The sequence below is a fragment of the Argopecten irradians genome, chromosome 14 (assembly GCF_041381155.1).
Source record: "Argopecten irradians isolate NY chromosome 14, Ai_NY, whole genome shotgun sequence".
In the NCBI taxonomy this organism is placed as follows: Eukaryota; Metazoa; Mollusca; class Bivalvia; order Pectinida; family Pectinidae; genus Argopecten; species Argopecten irradians.
Genome location: NC_091147.1, coordinates 29,043,789 through 29,068,977, shown reverse-complemented (window position 1 = coordinate 29,068,977; position 25,189 = coordinate 29,043,789). Strand labels below are relative to the sequence as shown.

The following is a 25,189-nucleotide window of genomic DNA, read 5'->3' as shown; positions in this document are numbered from 1 at the left end:
TGAAAAATAAAACCCCAATATTCAAAACCACAGTCATTGAATTTGTACATACATATACACCATTGATGGAGTGTTTTAAAGTGTTCCGTTGGGACCCTATGATATTGGTATTACTCCGAGATAGTAGTCTCCCGAAAATCACGAACATCGCCTTCTTCGCTGTCTTCCTCCGCGGCAGTCTTTCGGTGAATTATGGATTGTGTGTGTTTATTAAATTTTACGTAATTCACGCTACTGATCGATTAATGTAATCAAATGTTTGGAAGGTTACTACAAAAGAAAGTTCTTATAACGCCTATAAAGTTTTTTGTGTTGGTTGCATTGACGAGCTATATCCGATGATACACTGTATTATTGCCCAGTAAAAGTTAATAGTTTTGAGTATGTGTCTGTCACTGGAAGTTGAGTCTTTTGTTTATCGACAACTGCGTTATATTGAAAGGGGAAAGGTACAAAATTTATCAGCATAAACTTACAAAATATAATGATGATATAGATCTATATATGTACGAGCATTTTAAAGTGACAAATAAACTTATATTGCCGTGTAATGTACGGAAGTCTTACGAAGACTTGCTAAAGTCTGATGTATTATATGTTTTGATGTTAGTGTTCTTATGAATTCAAAAGAAATTGGAGTGTTATGAGTAACCAAATAATGTACCTTTTACTTGGCAAAAGTATATGGCCAGGTTTCATCATGAGTCAAAAGTCTGCAAAGCACAACTCACGGTATAATGTTCTGCACGATAATATCTCGCCAACAAGTTACTGTTAGGCTTACGAAGACTTGCTAAAGTGCGGAACATTACGTTTTCTTGATGTTAACGGCTTGCGATCTTGTGAATTTAAAAAAAAATCGAGTGATATACGTAATGAAATAATGTACCTTTTATTCGACCTTTTAAGTATCTGGCCATGATTTATTAGTCAAAAGTCGTCAAAGCAACCCATGTAAGTTTTCTTAAAAAGGAAACCAAAACATGTCCGGAAATGATAATATTTCTAGTCCTTGTGTTTTATTTTTCCGAAAATATTCTTCAATGTTAAGTGGATAGTAAGATACGGATATGTTTACTTATTAATTTTTGTCTTTAAAGAGACATTGATGAAATTTATAATTTAGTAATTAAAAAAGAATTATAAAAAATGATACTCAGATTCTGAACGGTTTCATTGGTGTCGAAATTGTTATTTCAGAAATAATTTAGATATAAAATTTATTACAGTAATTTCAGGAAAATGAGTTATTCAACTTATTAATCTTGAAAAACTTTAAATATCATAAAATAGATACGGTATACTGTAAATATATTTTGTTAAACTCCGAAATTCAACACTGCACACTTAAAATATACTAAATTCAATATTTAAATGAAAAACCAATTTCTTAATTATTTGGTTTGGATCCTTCAATCACAGCATCTATGAGTGGCCTTGGCACTTTGATTTTTCATGCACATAAGTCTCCAAAATCAAACTTATTTCAGCTTTGATATCTCCATTGGCGGGGGATCTGAATGACTATGTCCTTGTTTACAATTAAAACGAACAACAAGTAATTATTTTCGAAGTTGTAAATCGATTTTAATCGTTTAATAACAAAACATATTCCAATAATATTAGATTCTTGTTTACGTTAGATCGACATGTGAATCTTTGAGAAACAGCTAACGATCGATATCAAATGCAATATCTAAAGAGGATTGAATTTCTGTCTGCAATTCTGAACCTAAATAATAAAAAAAATACGTACAATTGCCTGGCAAAATGAGCTTATGATCGTGGTTAAAACTTCAAAGTGCTGATCAACTAGCAGTTTTGTTTTGACACATGTGTATGAATTCGAAAATGGCGGCAGGTGATGAAGCCATGCGTTCACTGGACCAAATGTGTTTTGAGAATTCTTCCTGTATTGTTGATCGAAATGACGAATAGCTTGATAACATTTCAGGAATTAATGCATATTTAAGTAGCAATGAAACAACATAGCAAGTTTCTTTTGTATCCATAATATTACATACGAAACTTGCATGCCGACTTTGCATGCTTTTAGATCTCGTTCCATTAGAAGCTTGATACGCACATGTCTGGCGTAGTCAACAAGACTCTGGTTGAACGAGACTACTCATGAATGGCGATTGTTGTGTGGAAGCATGGTTTCTCCAACCTATCGCGAACTAAGGTACGTTACATTAATAAATAAACATATTTGAAAGTACAAATGCTTTAATTACCGTATTTTCCGGAGTATAAGCCGCGACTTTTTTCCCTGAAAATCGGGAGTGCGGCTAATACACCAGTGCGGCTTATCCGTGGACGAAAACCAAAATCTGACCACGTTTTTGCATTATTACGTCGTGATTCACATGTGAAAATCGTAAGTTTTACTCGCCAATTTTGTAAAGTTATGCATCGAACAAATCACTGTAAAAGTGTTTAAAAGATCAAATATGCAATGAAAATATATTAAAGATGAAAATAATTACGTATCAGATGCATGTTCACTCGTAAAATTGTTTAATTCAAGGAAATCCGCCGACAGAAACGTGTTCACAACACAATGGCAGTTTATACACCGAAAAAAATCACTGTAAAAGTGTTTAAACGATATAATATGTGATGAAAATATAATAAAGATAAAAAATAATAACGTACCAGATACATGTTCAATCATAAAATTGTTTAATTCACGGAAAATCGGCCGACTGAAGCGTGGTTGTTTACAGTTACAACACAATGGCGGACTGATTTCGCTATCGATTTGCTGCAGGATTGTTACCAAGAAAATTATAACTAAAACGTCAAAAATCATCAAATATCAAACAATAAGTTAAATGTATTATTTAAATATTATGTGTGTGCAAGAAATGTCCGCAAACAGCAAGAAAACGATCTTCTGATCATGAATGACTGCTAACTTGCACACGTGTTACACTCTGTCAACATGTGTATTTCTCGGAATCCTGTCGCTGTGATTTCAATGAAATAATCAGTAATCAAGTTTATTCGCGTGTTTTACATGTTATTTAGAACATTCTAGCGATGTTATAAGCATCGAACAGTCTATAAAACATCATTTTATCGATCTCTGCAGCGGCAAACACCACGAGGTCTTAATCTGGAAGTTTACAAAAATAAGGCTTCGGTGAATTGCATCATGGGATACCTAGTTAACAAATAGTGGAAGAACACTCTAAACGAAGTCGATTGATACAGTAACTCTTTAGACCAAGATATATTTAATTCACAAAATATATCAAAAAAGAAATATAATCCATTCCTATGCATAACGTTACTGAAGAAAGTATTTTATCGGCGTACTGAAATATGAACGAGAGTAAGCATGAACTCAAACTTGCACACGTACGTGTTACACATATGTCGGTCAACAGGGGAATTTCCCGAAATCCTGTCGCCGTGATTTAATGAAATAATCAGCAATCAATTTTATAAACGTAAATCACATGTAATTTAGAACATTATACTGAGTTAAAACATCGCACAGTCATATTAAAATCATTTAATCGGTCTCTGTAGCGAAAATAATATCCGGAAGTTTACAAAAATAAGGCTTCGGTGAATTGCATCATGGGATGGCAATTTGACAGAGAACACTCTAATCAAAGTCAGATTTAGGTTAATGATGCAAGCCTTGATAATACAGTAAATCCTTACACATCAATATAATAAATACACGAAATATATCAAAATAGAGATAAAATAAAATCATATGCATACTGAAAAAAGTTTTAACCGGCATGCTGAAATATGAGAGAGAGTAAGCGTGAAATCGTACGGTCGCCATGTTTGTTTACACAAAGTAGGCTTACGTAATAGCAGAATAAACAAGGAACAGAAACATGGCCAAGTCCATTTTGCTAAAGATGTTAACATCATAGTGAGTTTTATTTGTTATATATTTACAGTACAAGTTTACAGACAATTTTCGTGATTATAAACGATCGATAAGCATTACCCCTACTTCAATAGAGATCGATCGTATGTACACAGATGGTTACGTTGGTACATGGGCCTAACTTTTGGGTGTGGCTAATATAACGGTGCGTCTTATACATGTACAAAACCTGAAAAAATCGTAAAAAAGGCCTCTGCGGCTTATACACAGGTGCGGTTTATTGTCCGGAAAATACGGTAGATGTTTGAGTCAGTGATTATACTAAAGTAATGATCTACCGCTGCTGATGTAAATCGTAACAGCGTTGAATACCTTTGCAGATTGATGCATAAAATAACAAGCCATACGATAATGTTAATCTGTCAGCATGATGATTTCTAGTAAAAGCGAAGTATCTTTAAACATATATATCGGCGAATTTCACTAAAATATATTGCAAAATTGAAAAATATTCGATTTTATTTTTTGAATTTCCCAAATATTTTATTCGAATAACCGGAGGTCATGTAAAAGTCTATTCAAATACATGGAGTTGAAAAACAAAGATAAAGAAGGAAAAAATCGGGACCGCAGAATTTTATGCAAATAACTGAAATATTTAATAACCGATTATGTGGAGTCCTCTGTATACAGTCTATTCAGTAAGAGAGGTTACCAGTGTCGATCCATACTCTTTTATTCCCATTCTTGTATGTTTGGTAAAACTTATTAAAATAATGGAACCCAGATATGCAGACATAACAACTTTTACTTACGGCTTTTCATTTCTCAGGTGACTCTCAGAATTAAATGAAATATAGAAACAGACTTGGGGTTTAATCTAGCATCAGACATTGCGCTATCTTAATTGCCATATTAAGTGGAGCTGCACATCCAAAACGTCCATCTGAAGCAACATGTAACAATCGACAGTCTTTACTGGTATCTGGTAATGACAGAGCAGCATGCATACAACAGTTTGATCTTTCAGGGCTTTGCAAATTTTATGAGGTTACTACATTGAAAACTGTACTGAAATAGAAGGCCTTTACGTGCAATATGTTGGTATATAGCAATGTACAAAACATTGTTTACATCAGCTAGGACTTGGACCTGCAGGAACATGCCTATAATGACAGCCGGTGGGATGGAAGGGGTACAGGAAGGGTCCGGTTGGATGGAAGGGGTACAGGAAGGGTCCAAGTGAAAATATAACAGATTATTACAGTCAATTTACTGGTAGATTGCATTGCCATATTTGTTTGTTTACTTGTTCTTCCCTTAATTCATACATAAATCAATTTATTTTTTTTTAATTTTTTCTAATAATTACAGTCAAGATCATTTAAGAACATGCAAGTTCATTCATTTATTAATCCATCCATCCATTCATTCATCATTCATTCATCCATTTGTTTATTAATTCATTAATTCATTCATCCATTTATCATTTATGAGAGGAGAATACATTTGTATCTGCAGTATAGAATAATACATTAAGACAACAGGGATTTGTTTAAGCAACAATACATTCTTAAAATATCAACGGAGGCACATTTATTCATTTACTATAGTATCATGTGTTATAGTATTGATATCTATGGAGTCTATCTTGTGAGATGGTACAACCTCCTTGTGCTGGTGTGTGATATAGGTTTTTTTTAGGTTTCATTGATTCACTGAAGTAGATTAAGTCTATGAAATACAGGAATTATAGCTTTAATAAGTTTTCACTGCATGGCACTGGCAATTTGATTTATTCAAATATCTTTGATATCTTTGTTGTTCTGTCAATTCATAAAATAAACAAAGGGTTAATTTGTAGCATTTCTGATATAAGTATTGCTATTTTTATTAATATAATGATAGCATCTATATCAAATAAAAATATCCTCATGAATAAAATTAGAATACAATTTGTATAAAAGTGGTTGATGTCAATATCTATAGTAAAATGAATACTTCATTTTACCTCTTTTGGGCCCCCAATGCAAATAGCAAGCAGAGAGGTACTTTAAGGGGAAACAATCGTAGTAGTTATCAAAATGATAAATGGATGTTTTCCTCAGCATCCAGCTACATTTTGGAGAAGTGTGCCTGTTACGTAATTTTCTAAGTTTTTTATGAGTCAGCAAGTTCTATTTTCTGCATGTTCCATTTATAGGATTGGAGTCAATTTGAAGAATTTGTAGTAGCTGAAGGTGCTGAGAGAATTTGTGTGAGGATTGGAATGAGGAAATACAGTGACTGAGTGTGTGTGTTAGGATACATGGAGGTATTACTGATTCAGCTGTATGTGCCGTAATAAGCAGTCTCAATATTCATGGTCCTCATGGCCACAAATATTTGCAGATTTTGCCTCTGTACTCCTAACTCATGGTTGATTTTGGCTCTGTACTCCAAACTGATGATTGATTTTGGCTCTGTACTCCAAACTCATGGTTGATTTTGGCTCTGTACTCCAAACTCATGGTTGATTTTGCCTCTGTACTCCAAACTCATGGTTGATTTTGGCTCCTTACATTTTCTTACAGAAGAAGATGGACGCCAGCTTATGTTCCTGTTCGTCTTTGTTACATAATCTCCTATGTCATGACAAGTCCAGGCCATGGTTCTGTTGAACCTTCATGAAAAATGTGGGCTTCAAAGTCATCACTAAGAAATGAGTTTTCAAATATTTCCATTATAAATAATGTATTAGTTTCCAATTAGTGTGACAAGGGACTGGCTAAATTGGAGCTCATTAAAGGATTAGTGCGGCTGTTCATGATGATATGATGTTCCACTGGTAGGACAGGTAAAGGTAGAGCACATCTGGGAAGTTATTTTAGAATACATATACAAAAAACATGATTACCGTAAACAATATTTGTAGTGATTTATCCCACAGGTTTATTGTCAGCAAATAGGTACTCAGTGTTATTGGTAATGAAAAGAAAGTTGTTTGTTTTATAAACTGTCCAATGAAGCACGGATCATTTTCTGATCAGTCGAGATTTGTAGTAGCTGGTGGCTTCTTCACTTGATAATTTATTTGATGACTTTCATTTTGGGTAGATTTAAATGTATCGTTATATATGGTTAAAACAGCTGCCAGAATTGCCAGCTATGTGAGATATACGATAATGATGTTACACTATATAGCTTTAGAAATGCATGATAAAGAAATCAATAATGCTCCACTATTTCTCACAGATCTCCTGCATGTTAATTATACATTGTCTACGTAAATAATACCAGCATCTTACCAAGCCAAAAGGACACATTGACGTAAATATTAATAATACCCACATTTTACCAGGCCAAAAGGGCAAGTTGATACCCACATTTTACCAGGCCAAAAGGGCAAGTTGACTAGGTATTAACCTGGTCTTACCAGGCCAGAAGGGCAAGTTGACTAGGTATTAACCTGGTCTTACCAGGCCAGAAGGGCAAGTTGACTAGGTATTAACCTGGTCTTACCAGGCCAGAAGGGCAAGTTGACTAGGTATTAACCTGGTCTTACCAGGCCAGAAGGGCAAGTTGACTAGGTATTAACCTGGTCAGACTAGGTATTACCTGGTCTTACCAGGCCAGAAGGGCAAGTTGACTAGGTATTAACCTGGTCTTACCAGGCCAGAAGGGCAAGTTGACTAGGTATTAACTGGCTACCAGGCCAGAAGGGCAAGTTGTAGGTCTTACCCGGCCAGGCCAAGGGCAAGTTGACTAGGTATTAACCTGGTCTTACCAGGCCAGAAGGGCAGTTGACTAGGTATTAACCTGGTCTTACCAGGCCAGAAGGGGCAAGTGACTAGGTATTAACCTGGTCTTACCAGGCCAGAAGGGCAAGTTGACTAGGTATTACCTGGTCTTACCAGGCCAGAAGGGCAAGTTGACTAGGTATTAACCTGGTCTTACCAGGCCAGAAGGGCAAGTTGACTAGGTATTAACCTGGTTTACCAGGCCAGAAGGGCAGTGGGATTAAACCTGGTCTTACCAGGCCAGAAGGGCAAGTTGACTAGGTATTAACCTGGTCTTACCAGGCCAGAAGGGCAAGTTGACTAGGTATAAGGTGCCAGAAGGGCAAGTGAGGTGAACAGAGAATACCAGGCCAGAACTAAGTGACAGAGAATTATTATTAGTGTACTGAGCTTTCCTCTCCATCATCAGCAACATATCAAACTATATTTATAACCCATTCACACCCATACTTCCATAATGAACTGATTCATCCCTTCATCTAGAAGAGTTCAAAATATATATAGGGATGAATGAGTTAAATTCCAACTAACAACTCATTCACCCCTGAAGACACATTTAGACTCCTCTAAATCAGAAGCTAGACCAGTCCATTATGAAATATCAGGGGTGAATGAGTTAAATGCTATCTTCTCTTAGACAAAGACTGAATTGATTGGTAAGGGAAGTGATATGTTCTAACACTGGGTCAAGGTCACAGACAGTCCAGACTTGTAGGTATTGTTTTATAGGAATCAGATGATCATCATTTACATCTGGACCATTCCTGGTCGGGCAATGTGTGGGATGTTCATAACTTGGCTATATACTTGTATACATAGAAAAGAAATGGATTGCAGATCTACATTCAATTTATCCCTTATATAACAAACTTACTGCTAACTGTCATGTTCAGTGCATGTTCATTTACAGTTTTTATGTATAATTTAGATCTGGTTTTTCTATTTCATTTGCCTATGCTTATTCTTAATGATCTCTTCTAGCTTTTAAGAAAATTTCAAATGTAAATCCCTGGGTGATAGCATTCCTAATGTCACATCACTGCTTCAATAGGTTTTACATGAAGATATAAACCTAAAATACAAAATATTGGTACGTTTTGTAACAAAGTTTTATGGCAATATAGGGTTGGATGTGTGATTACTGCTTTGAAAAATGTTGATCAAGCTTTGTTAATTTGTAATGAATCAGTTTTGAATCCTGCAGTAAATTGAAGATGAATATCTAGTTGTATGCATTTGATATCACTGGATGTTTAATTGATTGCAGATCTGCTGCAGTTGATTGTCTGTCTTGTAATCTACAGTGTCAAATAAAAGCAACAATTTTGTTGTTGGTGTCTGAAGTCGTCTGTTGTATTTAAATATTTATAGTCAGATCTAGTGTAACAGCTGTTGTACCAGAATAATCCAACCTCATTCACCCCTATTTTCACAATAGACTGGTCTTGTCATCTTCAGGGGTGAATGAGTACTGTAATACTGTAATGATTTGCTTTGATGATATTTTTGTGGTTATAAGCAGCTAGGATACTGTTGGGATCAAGTCCCAAAAATTTATTAAAATGCAAAATAATAATTCAATTATAAATCATATACACTCTTACAGCCAAATAAAATAATTTTGACAAGATATAAGTTATCTTTTTCATTGCTTGCGATATTCAAAATTTTTCACAATATTCCAAAACAATGTTTGTCTTCATCATAAATGATCGATTTGCAGATTTTTCTTAGGTGATGTAGGTATAGATAATTTACACAAGTGCTGTATATCAAGGTGTAGCTAACATTCTATACAAATACAATGCATAAAAGGTGTAGCTGTCTCCATCTGTCTGTAAAGATGGGAGATGTCCCTGATCTTTGTACAGACATACAGCTGCCACACAAACCTGCTGCTGTCTCCTTGCTTAAACAACATTGTCATTTATCATCCCAGTCTAGTTCTGTTCCTACAGCTAGCTCACTCTGTGTCAAACATTTCATAAAGATCTTTGAGAAACCTCTTAGTTCAAGACATTTTATGAAAGAATATTGGTTTCATGACATGCATGTGAATATCAAAAGACATTTCCAAACATCTAATACCCAGTTTACCTGTGTGAACATTGCCAGTCTCCAACAATGTCATGAATTTATGTGGTGAGGATGTCATAAGGCTTCATCAAAAGTCAGACGGATGTTAAAAAAGCAAGAATCTTGCTCATGTCATGAATTTGAAGGGTGTTTTAGAATTCCATGTATTCAATTGTGTTGTTGTTGTTTTATTGTTGTGGTTTATCTTATATTATATCTTGTCTTGAGCATAGTTTTGATGGAAGTAGGAATTTCTTTGAAGGTTATTAATCAAGATAATTTTGAAATATCTAAGTAGGTTCAAATACATGTCATGAATTCAAGCAACTTTTAAATTCAGTAACAACGAAAAAAAACCCTGTTAATCTGGATTTCATGAAGGAGTATTTTGGATGTCAGCTTTGATATATAGTGTTATACTGTAAAAGGTAAATGTCGATTATTGTATTGCATGTGTTATTGATGATGACAAGGTTGATCCTCTAGGCACCACTATATGTGGAGTCTGTTAGAAACCACAGAAGTGTAATACACCACCTTTATAAAGCCAAAGTCTTTGAGTTAACTAAAATTAATCTATAGCACTGTTTCTGTCTTCCACTGAAGGCTTTCTGTGAAGCCGTTTAACCTGAATTCTCTGTGAAACGTTCGCTGCTGAAGTATAATAACCTAAATTCTCTGTGAAACGTTCTCCACCAAAACAATCAATAGATACTGGCTTTGACATTTAAAGACTTTGAATTTTTACTTCAGTTTTAAAACGAATGACAAATGTTATTCCTGTTCCACCGTTTGTACTGTTGTCCCAGATTATTGATATTCCTACAGAAGTACTATAAGGCTCTGGTCTGGCATCAGAACACCTATCCATTTATACTAGGCTTGGTTTCCACTGTTTTCAAGGGCTGATGGATTACAGAAAGTCCATGATTAAATGTTTCACTGATGCAATTTATGGTTTTGAGAGCCTGTGAACAGCCTGAGAAAATCCTTTGTAGCTGTCTTCACACCAGAATCTGTGAATGAATGCAATAGACTAGAAGACCAATATATTCTCCATCCTGACAGATATACTGTACTGTGAACACTATTGGCTCTGTGGATAGATTGGTCCCTTATGAAGCTACCAGTTGTCTTCCTTATAAAGCTTGTATTGTCTTCCTTCCTTGTGAATCTGTTGGCTTGTTTGTCTATAGCAGGCACCAGATGACCATTTGCCTTTTGTTATATAACCACAAAAGACACAGGGAATATTGATGGCAGTTTTACAGCTGTGTGTCTCTGGTGGTGATAAAAACCCTACAGACTCCCACACCATGGTCAAGAGAACAGTCTAGCTAGGCCACTGGTCAAGAGGACTGTTCAGACCACTGGTCAAAAGGACTGTCCAGATTGGTGGTTGCTTTGCATTATGTCATTTGGATCTGCTTCAGATGTGAAATATGGATCTTGACCACACTGTTTGCTCACTCAATGTTACACTGACCAGCAGTATGAGATCTTGAGTCTCAGTCACTGTATCTTGAGTATCATCCCCTTGTTTGTAACTTAGAATCATGTCAAGCAAAAAGAGAAGGGACAATGAAAAAAGTCGATAAAGTTGTTATACTGTAATACACAGGTCAAAACATTATATCAACAAGTTGGGACCCAAAATGTGTTTGTTTTTTTTCATTGGGTGGGGAAGGGTGGTGTAGGATGTCATTCTATATATAGATGTGCTTGTCAATCAAGATTTTACTGTGCCTCTTATCTATTAGTGAGAGCCTAACCTGTCATATTTTGGTGAGCAGTTTGGTTCAGAAATTTGTATTTCTCCCTCCACAAAATAATAAATATGTATATAAGATTCATTTCAAACCAATGCTTGCTATGTTTGATTCCTAAAAGAGGAGATATGATTTTTTTAATGATGTAATATCTATTTATAGAAACAATTACATTTATTTTTGTTTTCTTTAACAAATATAGGATATACAATTATCACTTTCTCTCATAAAAACCAAGTTATTGCAGAATTATGTTCATATCATGGAAGCATTTATGTTTAAAATTAAAATGACCTTGGAAAATTTTATAGATATAATTTTTTGTTATGAAATATTTTATATGTTTCATTAATTATTTTCTGGTATAAATATTTAACGTGTTTCCTGAAGATCACTGGTAAAATTAGAATTCTATGTATTAAATCACTGCCTGAGAATTTTGACGCTGTAGGAACAAAAACCAAATATGTCCATATAAGGCATTGTCTTGGCTTGTCTAGTGCTGCCACAGACTTTTGATTGTCTCTGTGTTGCCTGCTGTAACGCTGTATAAAACCGCCCTACGATTGATGCTATGGGAGACCTAATTGGTTTGTAGATTCCTCAGGTAGCAGTATAGCCCAACACACTATTGGATCTGTGGTTTGATGAGTTTCACTCTGTTTAAATTGCCATAATATTCCAAGCCTAACATTTTAGATTAAAGCCCTGGAGAAAAATGGCAAAAGTGTTTGAAGCGTCTTAATTGCAGTTGTGGTTTTGGTTTTCTTAATTTTGTGACAAAATGTGACTTAAATTTCTGTGATGTACAGGTTTTCGAACAATAAAGGAATGGTTTCTAACATCTAGGATCATGCCTTCCTTAAACATCTTCCCTTGGTGACAGTATGTAGAAATGCTACTGTTCTGTGATGGCTTTCCTGATCTCTTTTTTCCAGTGCCTAGATCCCTGATCTGAAGTCTCACCAACATCCCTCTACCTCAGACCACACATTATCTCTGTTATTCAGGTGGATCTGTGAGGTCTTAACTCTATAAGGCCTACTAACATCAGACTATACCCGGGTTTATTAAAAACTTGACTGACGTAAGTTTGTATGACACTGCGTGGTGTGGTGTCGGTGACGTTCAGAGCGTAGAGAGAATGTGTAGGCGGATGCTTCCCTATACTATATAACGATAGTGTTACATGGAAACTCAGCTTAAATTGCAGTTTGTTCCTCTAACTCTACACATCTTTATTACCAAGTGGCTGTCACTTTATAAGATAGACTAGAACCTCAATGGACCAACTACACCTAGAATTCATGGAGGACCTGCTGGAAACAGCTATAATTGAGTAAGTTATTTTTTACATAAAACAGTTGTCACAATCAATGAGACACTATGTGTCCATACATAGGTACGTCAGGAGACACATTGTATTTATACAAAGATACATACAAGATGAGACACCTGATAATCTTCCATAGGAATACAATGACACCACGTTATTCAGACACATGGTGAGATACCAGAAGTCCACTCAGACACTTGGTGAGACACCAGGAGTCCACTCAGACAAATGGTGAGACACCAGGAGTCCACTCAGACACTCGGTGAGACACCAGGAGTTCACTCAGACACTTGGTGAGACACCAGGAGTCCACTCAGACACTCGGTGAGACACCAGGAGACCACTCAGACACTTGGTGAGACACCAGGAGTCCGCTCAGACACTTGGTGAGACACCAGGAATCCACTGAGACACTTGGTGAAACACCAGGAGTCCATTCAGACACTTGGTTGGTGAGACACCAGGAGTCAACTCAGACACATGATGAAACACCAGGAGTTCACTCAGACACATGGTGAGACACCAGGAGTCCACTCAGACACATGGTGAGACACCAGGAGTTCACTCAGACACTTGGTGAGATACTGGGAGTCACTCAGACACTTGGTGAGACACCAGGAGTCCACTCAGACACTCGGTGAGACACCAGGAGTCCATTCAGACACTTGGTGAGACACCAGGAGTCCATTCAGACACTTGGTGAGACACCAGGAGTCCATTCAGACACTTGGTGAGACACCAGGAGTTCACTCAGACACTTGTTTAGACACCAGGAGACCACTCAGACACTCAGTGAGACACCAGGAGACCACTCAGACACTTGGTGAGACACCAGGAGTCCACTCAGACACTCGGTGAGACACCAGGAGTCCACTCAGACACTTGGTTAGACACCAGGAGTCCATTCAGACACTTGGTGAGACACCAGGAGACCACTCAGACACTCGGTGAGACACCAGGAGACCACTCAGACACTTGGTGAGACACCAGGAGTCCACTCAGACACTTGGTGAGACACCAGGAGTTCACTCAGACACTTGGTGAGACACTGGGAGTTAAATCAGACACTTAATGAGACACCAGGAGTCCACTCAGACACTTGGTGTGAAGGTCCATAATGAAAAAAAGAGATTGAATGTGTCTTCAGGGATAAATAGTTAAAAAGACATCTGCCCATAAAGTTTGGACTCTAATTCAAAGGTATGAACAGTTCTTTCTGAATTTGAGGGTTGAATAAGTTAAAAGAACATATCAAAACAAAAGATATAGCAGATCGGTATAAACAACAGGTATTTAGTTAGGTTTGCAGCAGTTAGGTATACACATTGTGAGGCAACAGTTAGGTTAATACAATGATGTACCATGTTTATATTTAGTAGCTAGGTCAGAAGATATCTGGGTCATCCAGTTCACTTACTCTGGTCTATAATTGGCACCAAATTAAGGCCAGTGCTTGTCTAGACAGTACACTGTATAGTGTATGGTATAGTGTATCATAACATACAGTACTACCACAATGTACACAAGTTAGGGACTAGTATAGGCATTTCTCTGTTTGTCCATAAATTTTATCTCCCAGTTAAAAGGACTAGAAAATCAATGTCTCCCACTGTCTGGTAATGTACAGTGCCTTCCCTCATCACATAGTGATCAAGTTTACATACACTCTTTTCCAAATTCACCTCCAGAAAATTTTGTTTGAATGAGGTAAAAATAATATGACGGTTTAATGATACTGTGTAACTCACTGACCCCTAAAGGCTCACTAATAGACTCTTCCTAATCAAAGCATTAAGAACAGTCAAATACATGATTTCAGGGATGAATGAGTTAATTCTATCCTACATCATCTTCTGGACACATCAGGTTGTTAGGTTTTGTTTCTAAGTAAAAGTCAGAGTTTCCTAGAAGACACCACCAACCAACTATCACTATATTAATGATAGAAAGTCCAACGTTCCTCTGGTAGTACTGCACATATAGCATCTTACTGTCATTCTCAGTTTCTTTAGAAATTGTTCTTTTATTGGCAAAACAAGGATCAAGAAATAAAATATTTCTCTAACCAAATTAAATTTTGTTCTGAGGTCAACTTCAGTCATAAAGAATAAGAGATTATTAGCCTCTGGATGTTACAAAACAGCAGTTTTAGTCCACTATCCGAGACATTTTTATTGAAAGTAAGGCTTAATGGTCATCTTCTGAGGCAAAATAAATTTCATGGAAACTTGTGGTTAAATTTATTTTGTGTTTTATATAATATTTCACTATGTATTTCAAAGTAATCTATGAATAGGTTTTATATAAGTGGCTAAGATCTTTTTTCTATGATGTGTTACTATGTATTTCAGAGTAATCTACGAATATGTTTTATATAAGTGGCTTAGATCTATATTTCATGAAAATTATCACGAATTACTTAATCTGTATTACAGTGTGAACGGGATGTGATATGGACTAGTACTTACCCATCACTTATCTGCTGTATGTAAAATGGTATGTTTGGGTAAAATAGTCACTGTATCATTGACATAGGTAGGGCGACTCATTGACTTATGGAAGTGAGGTAATTCCTGGGAATTCCACCTAGCTAGCTAGCTCTTGATCTTCTGTGTTATTCGGTGCTCTCCCATTGATCTGTATAATAATCAGCTGATCACATAGCCCAGCCTCTTTATACCTTTTCATCTTCTTCACTATAGCCCAACCTCAGTACCTTTTCATCTATCCCTGTGTAGCCAGCCTCACAAGATATACATGCGAGACCTGTCTATATACAATAATCAATAAACCAGCACCCAACACTTCCATGTATTTCACTTCCATTTTAACCTAACCTCAATACACTAAAAATGGAAAAAAATGAACAGGTGATTTTGATTTGTCTTGTTATAAGTCCAGCATCCTCTAATTTCATGTTATTGTTTTCATGTTTTCAGGAAAACTCTGTTTTTTTTATTTTAATCAGCAATAGAATTAAAATATTATTAAGTTACATTTAATGTTTAGAGAAGCAGCATAGATGTTTTGTATTGATAAAATAACATTACATAACATATGGACACATATGTATTTGTTTGTGGTAAATGCAACATGTCCTCCATCAACACATAGCTCCCTTGTTTCCAGCTGCATTATGGTCAGTGTGTGACAGGACTGATGTACTAATATGGCAGGATGTGTGACTGTATCTCATAAATGTGTTACAGCAACATCATGCAAAAAATTATACATATCATGGCAGTGACAACCATGTACTAGTAACTAGCTCACCCCTGAAATTTAATAATGGACTGGTCTAGTCTTTGATTTAGAAGAGTCTACAGGGGTGATTGTGTTAATTGGCTCAGATAGTAACTAGTGAGCTAACATGTTAGGTAGAAAAAGTGAAGTATAACAGTGATAATATCAATATAGCTGTTTATGTGTTTGCCACCATGTAACAGCCTTGTCACAGAAAGTAATGTGTGTTACAGCCGTTCAGGGTTATTGTAACCACAACGTTAATAAAATATAACCCATTATAACAACTGCCCACTCCCACTGATCATTCACACACATTAGATCAGGTACACTAGGAATTAGAATGACATATATAGATCCCTTTGATGTAAGGGACAAAATTGAAATACTTATTAAGATGGGTTTGGTTTTTGCCCCACCTAGAAATTCTCTATTTAATACTTGATGATCTAGAGCCTGGTATAAAGTTTAACAACCATCTTATCCACAGCTTCAGTAGCCATTAGCTTACATTTGTTACCATGACGATGGGTTATTCTTGTCACAATATAGATTGTCTTTAGAAAGTCATACCTGAGGTTAATTACATCAATTCTGAATTTCACCTGTGAACACATGGAAAAGCATACCTGATATTAACGAAGATTGTGCACTTTTATCTGTCCATACCTGGATTTATCTATATTTACACATGAAATATTTGTAAGTATTAAAACTGAATTCATACCTTGAGTATAATTATTATGCACTCAGCTATATTCCAAATTGAGTTTTTACACAATTGAAAAAAACAGTTTACCTAATACCTGATTTAAATGAAGATCTTATCAATGAAAATAAGATTAATGCATTTCTAAATGATGATTATTATTCATTATCCATTGTTCAAAATATTACTTAATCATCATTCCAATTTTAAATTAATTGTTCATTAACATTTGTGTCCCAATATGTATTGTAACTTTCACATTACGATTCTGATCTCTTTCCGTTTGTTTAACAGAAGTTTGGAACTGGAATCAAAGTAATTACATCCCGATATCTGTAGCTATTGATTTTAGTTCAGGATTGCGAGCGTACTCTCCGTTCTGCACGTAGGACATGCTTTAACAATGGGTCGCCCGTCAGAAGCTCTCGCCATTTGATATTTGTAGGAAGTCACTGCTTAATGTTACAGAAATAGATTATTTCATATTTTAATGGCAGGACATGAAATTTGCTCCAGATTCTACAAGCCTCCGTGTTTTATCTGGCATAACTCTAAAATTAATTGATGGTGCTATTTCTAGAAATAATGCCAAGAAAAAAATTCAAAGCTATAGAAATAGCTTGTTCCACTGGCATTGCATAGACCTGGTTATATATAACCTATGGGCTGGCAAGGCCCTCAGTATAGCTTCCTTCCTGTATGTGATATGTAATGGATATATAAATTACAGAGATCAGGGAGGTATATGAAGCTTTAAGTTACCCAGTATAATTACTGCAATTAGTAAGATTACCTGGACTTAACTTGAGGTCAATTGTTTCGACCTATTTTCCATATAAAGTAATAAACTAGATCAATTGTTTTGACCTTATATATATATATATTTACCATATATAGTAATTATTACGTTAGCATGTTTTAGAAGGGTTTTCAATTGATGTTCATTGTGTAATACTGTTCAATACTTAGCCGCAATATATCGCTCAGCTAGAGAGATTCTTTAGCTTGATTGGTTGAGCATCAGACTAGTAATCCAGAGGTCCCAAGTTTGATCCCTGGCAGAGGCAGGTATTAAAGGTAGGTTTCGCCCAATGAATTATAAAGACTACGAAATTGAAATTTATCCTGTACATAGATAAAATCTTCAGATCATTTTCAATGCACACAGCGAACAATATGGGTGGTCAGTTGCCTAGCTTGACCAGGAAAATACTCCTTTAAAAATAGAGCGAAGTCAAGCTTTACATAGAACATGACGTATTTTTTTCCAAAACGAGGCCGCAGCAACAAACGGAAGCGTGCAACAAAAAGTCAGATGGCAGTGACAGTCTGCCACGGCATGTTTAGTTAAAAAACCAAGAATAAATCGAAGTACGATGGACTGTTTATACATATATCATATAATGTATAACACTTCATGTTACTTACATACGCTCGCTAGCTTAGTACATCAAACATACATGTAGTTAGTCTGCGGCTGTATGTGCGCAGGCATATGTGTTGAAATTTAACTCACCATGTGCAACGCCGTTACACGAGTCCCAACAGATCCGGGCAAGTTCCGCTGAGTTTTGGCTTCTGTTTCTTCTATCGCTACATGCCATCTATGAATTTAATTCCCTATAAATATCCTAGGGTGCTACCGATTCCATTATAATTTCCTCCACTTTGTTTCCGATTCAGATATATTTTTTTTTATCTCACACACTTTCGTTCAGCCATTCTGTTTACTTTTAGTGCGTAACAATGCGCATGCGCGAAACTTCGACTACATTATCCATCGCAGCTACATTTGCATACTATTTTGTCTGACGGACACCGTAATAATTCAAGGATTTCCTTCAAATTTGTATTCAAGACACATTTGGTCAATCTCAAACGTATAAAGAAATTAAATTGAGGTATTTTTGTTATTTTTTTCATCTTCTCTTCCGTTTATCGGACTTTACAAAAAAATATTTATTTGGTTGGGCGAAACCTACCTTTAAAGTTATTGTAAATCCTGCACCATGTTACAATTGTCTTCAGTATCCATTGTCTAAGATCCTTAAAGTTTTAGTGTCAACAATAGGATGTTATAACAATTGGACTCCGTCATTCATCTGTAGAAGTATTTTTGTATTAATTTCAACGCCTTTTAACATTATGATCATGATTTTAATCAAAGTTAATTATTTTGTCCTTAAATTGATTACTCAGTACTCAGTTTGTTCTATTTTGGTCTGCTGAGAAACAGTTTGGTTTGTACCGTTGTGGTTGGATATGACCTAAAGTTCCATAATTTCAATAGCATAAGACCCTTATTGCCTCCCATATATTATATCTTGTGAGATCTAGCCAGATTAAAGCTACTACAAGAAAACTGTTAGCTGCATCATGATAAATTGTCTGATACTCGCCCAGAATAAGCTAGATCAGAATGTTGTAAACATGTTCATTTCCGTAGATATTTAGGCCATATGTATGGAGACTGATTTGTCGATCACAGATTCCTAATCTGCACACATCACTTCAATACTGAACGAAATGAACTAATGATTCATGCCGTCTGTTGGGAATTCTGTAAAGTCGTTCATTAGAATGATTTACTCTGCCGTTGATATATAAAGCCAATAATATGTGACCAGTTCACTTTCACAGCTGTCATACACCAATGCTATCATATCAATGCTACACACTTGTGTTTGTGTGTATAATGCATGTTGGCGAACAAGCCCAGGTCTTTTTTTATCTTTAATCCCTGAAGAGTTCCAAGTGTAAACATGACTGTTACATTATTGGTTACTATAATGCACTTGGTGACCTTGGAGCTGTAGATAATGGGATCGTCAGAGGTTTACATGTATATATTATTGATAATCGCTGCCACCTTATGTCGTGAGGTCTCAGCGTCAATGATACGCTGATGTCTCAGGGCACTGACGGAATATTTAGTACCAGAGATTCTCAATCAGAAGGGTTCAGAAAGGTATTATCTCTAGAACAGGTATTTTATCTAAAATTTTATGTCCATATTTTGATAATAACTGTTGGTATTGTTTCAGCCATTTGTATGTTTACAGCCATGTTAATGACTTTTGTGTTGATAACATTACAAAAATTGTGATCTTTAATAACTTCATCATGATATTTATGAGTAGGACAGGATGGGGGTATGTACAGTTTTAATAATTAAGGTCTATCCTATCTGGATAGAATAGGAGGAAAAGTTATGAATATCATTTTCTAATTTCATAATTCTGATGGGAAAACAATTCTTAGTTTTATCATTTAATAGTGTGACTATATTAAAAACATTTAACTATTCACTCCTGAACATGATTTTTGTTGACATGTAATTTGTATAAAGGAGTAGATACGGGAGATCTAAGACTTGCAGTCCATCTTAAGGCTTATATTCCTACCATGTGTCTGGTTTGGAGTGGATGATGTAAATACAAGCTAGGATGGTTCACTACTGGGTCATAATAACGCCTCCCCCGGAAGTAAAAGAATTCCGGTCTGATATCTTAATTGCTACTGAAAGTTTAAATACCATTTAGGCCTCCCATGATGGATTGATTTGTTGATAAAGAGGTAAAGTACAGGAAAGATGTCACTGACCATACCAATGACTTGATGTAACAGTGTTACCTGTGGGGTGGGTCAGTCACTGACCATACAAATGACTTGATGTAACAGTGTTACCTGTGGGGTGGGTCAGTCACTGACCATACCAATGGCTTGATGTAACAGTGTTACCTGTGGGGTGGGTCAGTCACTGACCATACAAATGACTTGATGTAACAGTGTTACCTGTGGGGTGGGTCAGTCACTGACCATACCAATGACTTGATGTAACAGTGTTACCTGTGGGGTGGGTCAGTCACTGACCATACAAATGACTTGATGTAACAGTGTTACCCATGGGGTGGGTCAGTCACTGACCATACCAATGGCTTCATGTAACAGTGTTACCTGTGGGGTGGGTCAGTCACTGACCATACCAATGACTTGATGTGACAGTGTTACCTATTGGGTGGGTCAGTCACTGACCATACCAATGACTTGATGTGACAGTGTTACCCATGGGGTGGGTCAGTCACTGACCATACCAATGGCTTGATGTGACAGTGTTACCCTTGGGGTGGGTCAGTCACTGACCATACCAATGACTTGATGTGACAGTGTTACCCATGGGGTGGGTCAGTCACTGACCATACCAATGACTTGATGTGGCAGTGTTACCCATGGAGTGGGTCAGTCACTGACCATACCAATGGCTTGATGTGACAGTGTTACCCATGGGGTGGGTCAGTCACTGACCATACCAATGACTTGATGTGGCAGTGTTACCCATGGAGTGGGTCAGTCACTGACCATACCAATGGCTTGATGTGACAGTGTTACCCATAGGGCGAGTCAGTCACTGACCATACCAATGGCTTGATGTGGCAGTGTTACCCATGGAGTGGGTCAGTCACTGACCATACCAATGGCTTGATGTGACAGTGTTACCTATGGGGTGGGTCAGTCACTGACCATACCAATGGTTTGATGTGACAGTGTTACCTATGGGGTGGGTCAGTCACTGACCATACCAATGGCTTGATGTGACAGTGTTACCCATGGGGTGGGTCAGTCACTGACCATACCAATGACTTGATGTGACAGTGTTACCTATGGGGTGGGTCAGTCACTGACCATACCAATGACTTGATGTGACAGTGTTACCTATGGGGTGGGTCAGTCACTGACCATACCAATGACTTGATGTGACAGTGTTACCCATGGGGTGGGTCAGTCACTGACCATACCAATGACTTGATGTGACAGTGTTACCTATGGGGTGGGTCAGTCACTGACTATACTATAAGGTTATAGAAGAATGTCATGGTCTGACCATTTACTAAGGGTGGACAAGCAGCCATATATGTAGTGAGTCATTCCATCCCTATCCAGGTCATCGCCTCATTTCAGCTGTATTCAGATTTATTCACAAGAAACCAGAAATATTTTTATATCCCTGTAAATAGTGAAATGTCATCAACATCAAACCGGGCAGTATATAGGTTGGGGCAAGTTCTGGCTTGTTGGCATATTTGTGGTTTGTGATATTATACATGTCATACTGAACTGGCTAAATGTGTAGGTGGCGACTGTGTGGGATATCCCAGATCAAGTAGGCCATGTGTTGTCTATAGGGGGTCTGTAAAAAAAATGTTAAGTGCTGATGAAATAGCTAATGAAAATAACATTGTATGAAAAGAATACAATTTATGTATATTTATATTTTTATGGATATTTGACATTTATTGCTTTTTGTTTTTCTTTCATTTTATTAATGTTATGATTAAATAAATATAACTGCCATAGTTTTCCTGTACACTTTAGTGTACTAATGAAACCAAAAAGTACCATATATCCTTCCTGCACCCAATCTTACAATTTCACTGCTGTTGTATTAGAATGATGGATATGTTAATGGTTTATATGAGGAAACATGGCTATCGCTGTATTCCATACAGTGATGATAAACAAACTTATTCCTGTACTATGTGTAAACATTGTGGATTTAATCACTGTCCAGACCCCAGTAGCTACCAGATATTATATCATAACATTTATATATAGGCATTACTAGATACTTCTGGCTTCCAGGTCTCTGTAGTGTCGAAAGATGCTTATATATTACTACATTGCCTTATCACTCAATAACACATACAAATTACTATTGTGTCTTATCGCTCAAAAACACATACAAATTACAATTGTGTCTTATCGCTCAAAAACACATACAAATTACTATTGTGTCTTATCGCTCAAAAACACATACAAATTACAATTGTGTCTTATCTCAAAAACACATACAAATTACTATTGTGTCTTATTGTCAAAAACACATACAAATTACTATTGTGTCTTATCGTCAAAAACACATACAAATTACTATTGTGTCTTATCAAAAACACAACAAATACTATTGTGTCTTATTGTTCAAAACACATACAAATTACTATTGTGTCTTATCACTCAAAAACACATACAAATTACTATTGTGTCTTATTGTTCAAAAACACATACAAATTACTATTGTGTCTTATCACTCAAAAACACATACAAATTACTATTGTGTCTTATCGCTCAAAAACACATACAAATTACTATTGTGTCTTATTGTTCAAAAACACATACAAATTACTATTGTGTCTTATCGTTCAAAAACACATACAAATTACTATTGTGTCTTATCGCTCAAAAACACATACAAATTACAATTGTGTCTTATCGTTCAAAAACACATACAAATTACTATTGTGTCTTATTGTTCAAAAACACATACAAATTACTATTGTGTCTTATCGCTCAAAAACACATACAAATTACTATTGTGTCTTATCACTCAAAAACACATACAAATTACTATTGTGTCTTATCGCTCAAAAACACATACAAATTACTATTGTGTCTTATTGTCAAAAACACATACAAATTACTATTGTGTCTTATCTCATAAAACACATACAAATTACTATTGTGTCTTATCGCTCATAAAACACATACAAATTACTGTTGTGTCTTATCACTAAAAACATACAAATTACTATTGTGTCTTATTGTTCAAAAACACATACAAATTACTATTGTGTCTTATTGTTCAAAAACACATACAAATTACTATTGTGTCTTATTGTTCAAAAACACATACAAATTACTATTGTGTCTTATCCCTCAAAAACACATGCAAATTACTATGGTGTCTTATGGCTCAAAAACACATACAAATTTCCATTGTGTCTTATTGCTCAAAAACACATACAAATTACTATTGTGTCTTATTGTTAAAAATCACATACAAATTACAAATGTCTTAATTATTATTCGAAGACACTTTTAAATTTCCTACAATGTTTTATCACTCAAAGATACTTACAAACCCTTACCACAAGCCCTCCACCTCTGAGTCACAAGTTTGAATTTCATGTGGGCCAATTGCCAGGTACTAACTGCTGGTCATGGTTTTTCTCCTGGTACATTGACTTTCAGTCAGAGACAAACAAATCTGGCAAATCCTTACATGGCTGTTAATAGGACGTAAAACTAACAATAAATAAACCCCTATCTACTTTTTCGCCTCCACAAATAAGAAATTACCTTAGTAAAGAACATATGGCAGAAACAAATCATACAATAATTCTTGATTTGTCCAAAGAATAGGAAGTTATATTTAAAGCATGAATATTGTGATTTAATATTAATGTATTTAAATGCAATGTACAATAAATTTCCTGTAACTCATATTATATGCTAGCTGGGAAATTGATCATAACACAAGTAGTAAAAGGAAATATTGCTACTAATTCCACGAGTCACTTGATTTTGCGTGGCATTTCCGACAGCTGTACGATCTGTAGAGATTCACTGTAGCATGAATAGAGTGTCCTTCATTATTCATTCTATCTGACATCTTCGTTACAATGAAAATCATATCATTCTATCAGGTATACCCACGCTAAAATTGTTATTGATCTATTATTTAGGTTTTTAAATATTGATAAGTCTGTTACTTTTATAGACTTTAACACAAGTACAAAATTTCAATCTACAAATCATAAATATAGTGTCTTTTTCCTTAGCGATTCAAACTCCCAGTTGACCCGGTAGTTGACAGCTAGCTTGGGTGTTGTGGTTACATAATCGCGATTAAAGGGCCACACATAAAATATCCCATGATAATAATAACTTTGTCAGTGTGTTGTTTAAAAATCTATTGTTTGCTACAGATATAGTAGATGTCCACAATTGTTTGATAGTATGTAATGGAAAACTTAAAAAAGAAATATGTTTAAAAATTAAAATAAATGTATGAAAATCTGTTGCAAAGGAATAAGACAATTTCTGTTCATACATATTCTATCAAATTTGGGCAATATAATGTATTGTACAAATAAATATTTATATGTCGTAATAATTATTCTATTAAATTAAATATGATGCATGCATAGATTCATCATATTGTAACAAAAAATTGTTCATAGAAAATTAATTTGTACCAAAATTTAAGACACATTTTTTTGTTCAAAAATTAAAAACAAAACATTGAATATAATAACAATAGCCAATATTTTAAATGAATTTAATTACAATAGCCCAAATTATAGTAGATTTACGGTAGTGTGTTGTGAACAGGACTGAGCATGTAGGTATGATATAGTACTGTATGAGTACATATGTAGGCCGCCACTGACAGTCTACCTATACTTCAGTACTGTCTAGTACACAGGTAAGGCCTTCACTGGACTTTATATATATACACATAGCTGGAATGCCACTAGGCTTACCTCAGCATTTCACTAAACAGGTCACTCACAGCTGAACTGCCTTCCTCTGGTACTGGACACTGCCCAGCAGTAGGGTGGACAGTCAGACAGGTAAATT

General features: G+C 35.7%; 1 protein-coding gene across 9 annotated transcripts in view; it reads left to right on the top strand.

Moving 5' to 3' along the window:
* Positions 1-25,189, top strand: part of LOC138307399 (lysine-specific demethylase 6A-like) — a 150,816-nt gene that overhangs the window by 81,979 nt on the left and 43,648 nt on the right. Inside the window, exon 1 of one of the 9 annotated variants that reach the window (XM_069248124.1) lies at positions 12,688-12,822. The exons of 5 other annotated variants lie outside the window; for them this stretch is intronic. In XM_069248124.1, coding sequence (XP_069104225.1) covers positions 12,767-12,822 — 56 coding nt within the window. In that variant the 5' untranslated portion in view covers positions 12,688-12,766. Of the gene's footprint in view, positions 1-12,687; positions 12,823-19,610; positions 19,758-25,052; positions 25,183-25,189 lie in introns of those variants that run through there. 3 more of the 9 variants (XM_069248130.1, XM_069248131.1, XM_069248127.1) reach the window with 3 other exon arrangements.